Source organism: Fulmarus glacialis, unplaced genomic scaffold, assembly GCF_000690835.1.
Source record: "Fulmarus glacialis isolate BGI_N327 unplaced genomic scaffold, ASM69083v1 scaffold3471, whole genome shotgun sequence".
In the NCBI taxonomy this organism is placed as follows: Eukaryota; Metazoa; Chordata; class Aves; order Procellariiformes; family Procellariidae; genus Fulmarus; species Fulmarus glacialis.
In genome coordinates this window covers 1,747-10,185 of record NW_009193218.1, presented here as the reverse complement: position 1 = coordinate 10,185, position 8,439 = coordinate 1,747, and the positions used below count along the sequence as shown (strand labels likewise).

Genomic DNA, 8,439 nt, shown 5'->3' with positions numbered 1-8,439 from the left:
TGCTGAACGTATTGCAAAGGCACTGGTGTTGCTTGGGTAAAAGCTTCCAGATGAATTCCATGAATTGGATCCTCAATAATCAGACATCCAATGTCAAACCACCTGCAATGATGTGCAAGTTACTTTACTTTTGAGTACTGAGTATTACTCAATTGAAAAACAGCATGTTAGCAGTTGAATTATGACCATTTTGCAAGCTCTACTACAAACGTTGTAATAATGTAATAATGAGTTTCATCAAAGTGTTTTTCCAGTAAAATTTGCATGTATCAATTTTTATATATATAAAATTATAGTACATGTGTATGCATGTAAAATACATAATATACATAAAAATATACAGAATACCTGAAACTTACAGATCAAAGAAACAAAGAAAGCTGGTGAGGTAGGCATGCATGCAGATACATTCTTTTGGCCATATTTATTATGCTACAGTTTTCATTCAATCTTTGAAAGTATGTTTCTTATTAAGATAACCTTCCCTAACAATTAAAAAAAAAAAAATCTATTTATCATTCATGTTCTATATTCAGAAGATTTTTTGGTATATCTAATCTCATAACAATCATTTAAATTATTTATTCAGAGAAACACTTCCGCACCTTTCAGAAAAGATGGTGCCTGCTGTAGCAGTAGTAAGTAAAGGCTACTGAAGCAGTACCTGAAATGGTTCCCTATCTAGCTTGCAAAAACATTAAATCATTTGTCCCTATCAACAAACTAAAAACACTGACATGATCCAAATAAAACCAAGAGCAATGCATCATCACTACTTCACTGTATTCAATTCCTGTTACAGTTTTACAGCTGAGTTGCCACAGGAGAAACAGACTCCAGGGAAAGCACAAACACAAAATCAAGGCCAGGAATCATAAAAGATTTAAAAAGGAAAACATTATTGTAGTTGTTGTTTCCTATATATTTATATATGTGTCTATATATAAATTGTATTTTATTCTTGAAAGTGTGGGAAGCAAGGAAGTTATTATAAAAAGAAATGCAAGACTCCAATTTTAAGAAACGACTGGCTGGGCCACATAAGCTTCATGTTAAGAGTTTAGTGGAGCAAGTCAGGAAGAAGTAGTTCACTTGCATCATCTTCCTAGCGGGGAACAGAGCACTGGAATGCACTGTGATAGAGGACTATCTCACTTGCAACTATAAAAGACTGTTGAGAAAGCTTCATGGTTAAAGATAACTTGCTCCCAATTAATAAAGGAGTTTGACTCTAAAGGGCAAAATACACATAAAAGAATCTGCAACATTTTCTGCAAATAGTACACAGGATATGCAATTGGAAGGGGAAGTAATGTCCTTCAGCTGTCCGATGGACAACCGAAAAGTTTAGCTGTGAGTATTGACTGATCTGTTAAATGTTAGGTGCAGAGCTCTTAGTATTGGTGGGTGGTTACTTGGAAACTCCTCTCCTTCGGACATGCATAAGTATGGTAAACAATATCAGCAAAACAATGACTGCATCCCCCATATTAGAACTGTAACACCACAATGTTACAGACAAGAGTGAGCAAATTGCTAGCCAAATTCCAACTTTTACAGCTCCTTAATTTTGTCCATTCAGTATAACTTCATTGTGTTTTTATATTGTGAATCTTGAAAAACCTGACAAGGATTTTGTATATTAAAGCCTCAAGATGTCTGGACAAAAAGCTGAACATCATCACCAAAACCAAATATGCCAAAGCAATACTGAAGACAGACTCTCTCCTTTCTTCTGCTCAGAATGATACTGCCAGCAACGGCAGGCCCCTTTGAGTCAACAAAAAATATTCCTTCCCCCCGCTCCCCACCTTCCCTCCCGGAATATATTTAAAGTTCTCACTTGTCAGGAAGCAATTCCTCAATGAAGTTTTCTACTGATACAGCAGGCTGTTTTTCATGTATTACTCCTGTCCGACGCAAGCTGTCTATCCTTTCTTGGGCTCCCTAAATGGTAACATAAGCTGTTAGACAACATTCTCTTTGAATCACAACATAGTACAATGCTTACAGATGAATGCAAAAGGAACTCTAGAACATACTTTTCAAGTTAAACAGAAAATATGACAGATTTTGAAAAATGACTCTTATTTTAACGTTAGAAAAACAAAAAACAAAACTTAGAAAAGCCACAATGGAATCCCAAACAGTAACAAAAACTATGATAAAACTAATTAAATATTTTGTTTGTTATTTTTCCATGAAAAAGACCTAGATTTGCACGCAAAGAATTCCTAACCTGTAACCGTGCCAAGTTTCATTATTAGTTAAAGCATCAGTATATATTTCTGCTACTCACACTGACATTTTTGCAGCTTAAGATTTGTTGGGTTTAGATCCTTTAAGAGCTTTGGACCAACTTTGTAAGATCAAGGGAGAGAATCTCTTTGCTGTGGTACCTATCCAACTAAGATGTAGGAATGATTCACTCCCAACCTGTTATCACTCTGAAGTTGTAATAGAAATATTACTACTACTACATTGCAGTAGCTAAACAGGTAAAGGAATATATACATTATCCTCCTTTACCTCAATATAAAATTGTATAGCAATATATTGCTATGAGGATAGGCTTTACTCAGCTGCGAACACCGCCACAGCAGGTAGGAGAAAATACTTCCTTTTTAATGAGTAAATGATTTGCTTACATTTAAGAAACAGAAACTAAATAGTTGTTTTCAGGGTTTTTAGTTATTGGCCAAGGAGGTGGTTGCACCTAGGTACAACTGACGAACACGTACATTTTTAAAACCTGGTGAAACAAACTTTGCTAACCCTTCCTCTGGGCCAGCACAGCTGTTTGCAAAGCTGCACAGTGAATTCTTACTTTTTAAACATAACATAGATCTGTTCGGGAAGTTACAAGTGTTGATCAAACTATCTTTGATCTACAGAATTAGTGGGGAGACAACTCAGTCTCAGAGAGTCTCTTTTAATTTCTAACATTCCCAACGTGGTGTGCTAGTAATAGACTAAGAAGAAATGCCTGATACACTTTGAAACTACAGTAATATCACAATGTATGCTAGATGTGATGGCAATCAATGACAGTATAAGAAAACTGACATATTCTTCATTTGCTGTGAATGTGTTTGCAAAAAATCCCAAAAACCATTTCAACAAGCAGATTTAAACTGATCTAATGATCTAGAGGGCAATTAAAAAAAAAAAAAAAGGAAATGTTTACCTATCCCACAAATTGACCTTCCCTTTATGGAAAATCAGATTCTTCGGGGTGAATGTTTCCACACTCTCTCTTTGCATTGGAGGTACTTTAGTATACTGTTAGATATCAACTTACTTTTAAACCTGCAGCATAGCCCACAGGTTGGGGTGCGATGTTAGACTGTGCAGCCTCTCCAGTAACAACAGCCATTCCAAAGACTTCTTGAAAGGCATCTCGAATTGCTGCGACTTTTACCTCTTTATTAGAAGTAACCACTATGTCCAATTCTCCCCCAGTTTCTGTAAAAAACATATATACATATATATGCATGTATTTTTCCTCATTCCCATTAAAAGCTAATTAAAATACATTCTACATCTTAAGGGTATGCTTCAGTTGGTCTTCTCTTTCTCATGCACTGTACAAAAGTTCTTTCATGAAGCAGAAGTAATTTAAGGTAGGAAGTAGAAGTTAGATGAACAGTTAAGTGATTCATGGATGACAGACAGACAACAGGAACTGATGGTTGTTCAGCACCTGAAAAAAAGCATACCACTCATTTAAGATGAGAATTCATGGATTTAGGAGAGTAACTCAGACATCCGTTTCTAAGGATGTTTTGGTGTTCTGGAAAGTGGTAAGGAATGTTGGTGTGACACACAAACTCTTCCTTATGAAAGGGACCAAGAACACAGATGCAGCTCATAAAATCCAGTGAACAGCTGTCAAATTACATAAGCTTTAAAAGAAAGGCCTGCATTATTTTCTATTTGCCCTTGGACTGTGAATTTCAGTGTCATTTTATTGCCTGTCTGCCTCCCTACAGCTTTATCCTGTGTTTAGATATTAAATATCTATGGAACCAAGAAGTTGTAAATATTTCTGAATGATTTCCATATAGCTGTATCTCCATAAAGAAGGATGAGTTTTCAGTAAGCTTTTCTAGAATAAAACAAAACAGTTCATGAGTTAAAAGAAATCTAAAGATTTATGAGCTCAATTATACCTCATATCTGTCCTTATCACAGCTGGATTATTTTCATTGTCAAACTTAATTTATGCAAAATCATCTTATAAAACTTGTCCCTGCTGTGACAAGCTTTCTTAAGAACAGCTTAAACTTTTTTCAAACATGGAATATGACATCAGAGAAAGCTGCATAAGTAAACTGCATCACCAAGTGTAAAGAACAAATTAATGGACATGTCCACGAGCAGGCACTAAAAGTAATAGGTATGCCTCTTGTCATCCTTAGTCCAATGGCTATGGATGATGGAGGAGTGCAAGGAGAAAGGACTACAGAAGTCACCAGATCTACTGTCATTTACCATACAGCATCTCCTGTTGCTTCTGCTGAAGACAGAATATTGAGCTAGATGAACCACCGGACTGGAGCATCTCTTCTATGAGGAAAGACTGACAGAGCTGGGAACGTTCAGCCTGGAGAAGAAAAGGCTCAAGGGGATCTTATTGATGTGTACTAATATCTGAAGGGAGGCTGCAAAGAGAATGGAGCCAGGTTCTTCCCAGTGGTGCCCACTGACAGGACCAGAGGCAGTGGGCACAAACTGAAACACAGGCAGTTCCATATGAACATCTGGAAAAACTTTTTTACTGTGAGGGTGACTAAGCACTGGCACAGGTTGCCCAGAGAGCTGGTGGAGTCTCCATCCTTGGTGATACTCAGAAGCTGCCTTGACGCAGTCCAGGACAACTGGCTCTAGGTGGCCCTGCTGAAGGAGGGGGGGTTGGACAAGATGACCTCCAGGCATCCCTTCCAACCTACACCACTTTGTGATTCTGTGATCCAGCAGGGCACCTCTTATGACAACATTAGCAAACTAGTGAAGAAACAGCCTTTTAACCTGTCATTTCCCAGACCCACTGACTGTACAAAAACATGTTAAGCTACCTTAAAAGAAAGAAGAATAGAGCTTTTGTTTTTTTTTTTTTTTTGGTTTTGCTTCTAAACACTAACACTCCACCTAATTACACATGCTGACAAAGTCTGCAGCATTTATCCTGATGTAAGAGAAATTCCTCCACTGATAATGATAAGCCTGAAGCTTAAATTTTAAAGAAAAGGACAATTTATTCTTTGGCTCATCTTACTTAGCAGACCTCAGTTACAGGAAACATCTTTTTATGAAGAATTGCAGAAATATGCCAGAACAGCAGTAAAACATTCCATTTGTTTTTTAGGCTATTTTTTAACTTTCTATTTATCAATTGCTTTACTGAATGGAATTGGGTACACACATCACTGAACTTTGGGCAACTGTTTTAAACACTGCGTAACAACAGGACTAAAAAATTATTGAGAGTATCTTTTTTCATTGATTCCTTCTTGATAGAAATCAAGTTGACATAAGTAATCAAGTGCTTAAAATTGACTGCAGGCTTTTGCTGAAGTTAGCCTTGTTTGAGTGCCCAGGGATAGAAAAACTGTTAAAGAATTTTTAATGCAACTAAAAACTAACTCATAACGTACCTAGCAAATTACTGCACAGTAACTTAAGAATGGTAACTGTGCCCTATGTTTGTGTATTGCAACAGCAGAATACAGATTATGTTCTTTTGTATTAAGGATCATCATACATCAAAAGCATATCTTTGTTCATCACAGATACTACAGAACGGAAGCAAAGATATTACATGCATTAAAAGAAACAATTTGTGACAAGATCTGCCACACACTATGGTAATATGGAAATATTAAAACCTAAAACATAAGAATTAGATACACCCTGGTAAATTCAGAGACAGAACTACCACATTAAGTTAAGCTCTGACACTTGAACATGAAATTTCATTGTACCTTGTGTATTATACACTGAAATGACAGTTCCACATACAATTTAAGATTCCCTGTTGTCTTTTGTTACAAAAGCATTGATGTTTATGCTTATAAGGTGACCATTTCCTATGCAGACAGAAATTTTTCTATTCCAGGTGCTTGCCTCAGATGACATCTTCATAATGTGCCAGTGAAAACAGTTCAGCTCTTTTCAAAAAGAGATTATAGAAATATTATTTGCTTATACGAAAAAAAAAATTTCAACCACCTCATCCAGAAGCTTTGGTAATTTCGGGCTTTGGAGTGAGGAATCTGGAATTTGTTTGCAATTGCAGCAGTGGAGAGAGAGCAGAGAGAAGTAAGGCCACTTGTTGAGGACATGGATTTTACTGATCCCAGAAAACATTTCTAGAAGGAAGTAAATACTAAGTTTACAAATGTCTGCCCTATTTCCACAACCTGCAACTACAAAAAAAATGCAATATATGAATGGCCAAGATGTATACAGATGCTTTCCCTTCCAACACGACTTTAGAGAACTTTGAGATAACCACTGAATTTGCTTACACTAACTGAATCTTACAAGCAAAGCATTTTATTAGAATTATTTCCTCCTCTAGGTAATGTTGTTCTGTCCAATAAACACCGTGTCAAACTATCAAAACTGTCATTGGATACTGACAGATCCTATTTTAAAAAGGGATGGTTATGACTGCAACAGAAACCTTAAATACAGTTTGCCAAATTGTGCATAATCAACATTTACTGTAGCTTTGCATTGTATGCTGCTACTCCTCTCAAATACTTTCTCAGTTGCTGGCTGGCCTTCTCACTGATTTCATATCCCACTATGTCCGTACTAGTCAGCTGCTGGGATATTTTCCCTTAAATGTAAGACAATTAACTACTACTCAATAATTAGGTCATCTTCCCTTTTTATTCCACATACTGTCCACTGGAGTAGTACAATAGTGCAGCAACATGGTTAGCTGGATCACAGAATAGGTCTACCTGAAAAACAGCTCAGAAAAACAAAATGCAAAAATTTTAATAGTTTCTCCTCAGCCTTACCAGTTTCCTGACCAGCTTCACTTACATGCAGACAAAGGGCAGTACTGGCACAACTAAGAAGGAAGACTGCCTACCAGACTGCTGGAAGGAAAAAAAAAAAACAAAACCAAAAAACAACACAACAACAAAAAACCCAAAACCAAACAACTACCCTCGTCAAATTATGTCTTCTGCTTCCCTATTTTAATGAAGTAGAAATCTCAAGTCAGTTATATGTGACATGCAATGTACTCTAGTAGAACAAAAAATGGTGAATACCACAATGCTTCTCCTTCCTATTAATTTTCAAGCTGTAATTGAAATGCTATGCTTTTCCTTCCAGGCTCAATGCTCAGCAATACTTCAGACTTCATTAGACCATTTTAGAATTTTAACGTTACTACTAACTGATTCAGGAACTGCTTCAAGTTTGCCGAATTTCCTAAAAATAGTATAAATACTATTAGGTTAGAAAAGTAGAAGAGCTGAAAGTCAGAAGCAAGCCTCAAAAACTATGTAAGTACCTCTGTCCTATGTCTGAGTATGCCTACCTTTTGGCTTGTTTTAACTTGAATGTGGTATTTACACAGTAGTATTTAAGCATGTGATCCAACAGAACACATAGAGTGTATTTTAAACTCAACTCCATAAGGCTTAAACATAGACACAGTGGGAGAAAACAGTACGCAACTTAGGGATTATAGACAAGGTTTCTTCATTGTTTTTTTTTTCTTTATAACTTCCTCATCTTTCAGAATCTGAATTAAAGGGTGTTACTATGCCACTACCTGAACTATAGTGGAATACAGAAGTCAAACGAACCTCAGGACACACATAAAAAGTCAGCCTCCAGAGTGAGAGTTTCACTGGACAACACACTTGAGAAATCAGTACGGTATTGTGACTTTGAATTAACACACTACATATAGAAACTTAAAGTGTAGAAGTGGTGTGCTATTATATTAATCTCTCTAACATTTACATGTATTATTTAATGGTTTGTCACAAATACTTACTGATATATGGAACCATGCCAGGATCCAGCGTTGTGATCATGGTCTCCACTGAATGTTTGGTTTTATCAAGAACAGACTTCACCATGGGATTCTCAGCTACACCCTAAATTTAAGCAAATAGATTTCCATATTATCTTCTGGGATTTTCCCCAAAAACTCAAAATGTTACAGTTAAAAAACAAACAAAAACAAACAAAAAACAAATATTAAGCTGCTCTGTGTTTTTCTTACCGCATTTACACTTTGTAACACCTATTGTATCTCACTCAGCAGAAATGCTACAAGGATGTGACTATCAGTGCATGACTTTTCAGTTACAACATAAAGTTCAAATACCATCTTTACCATCCTCTTCTGCATTAATGCAGAAATAGCCCCATCAGTGATGGTGGGCAACACACTTGATCTAG

At 36.4% G+C, this 8,439-nt stretch overlaps 1 protein-coding gene across 1 annotated transcript in view; it reads right to left on the bottom strand.

The window, feature by feature from the left end:
- Positions 1-8,132, bottom strand: part of LOC104083748 (protein PRRC1-like) — a gene marked incomplete at its 5' end in the record, with an annotated part of 16,608 nt that extends 8,476 nt beyond the window's left edge. Inside the window, 4 exons of the mRNA XM_009587356.1 lie at positions 4-102; positions 1,844-1,947; positions 3,302-3,465; positions 8,030-8,132. Of these exons, the coding sequence (XP_009585651.1) occupies positions 4-102; positions 1,844-1,947; positions 3,302-3,465; positions 8,030-8,132 (470 nt within the window). The remainder of the gene's footprint in view (positions 1-3; positions 103-1,843; positions 1,948-3,301; positions 3,466-8,029) is intronic.
- Between the last annotated feature and the right edge of the window lie 307 nt (positions 8,133-8,439).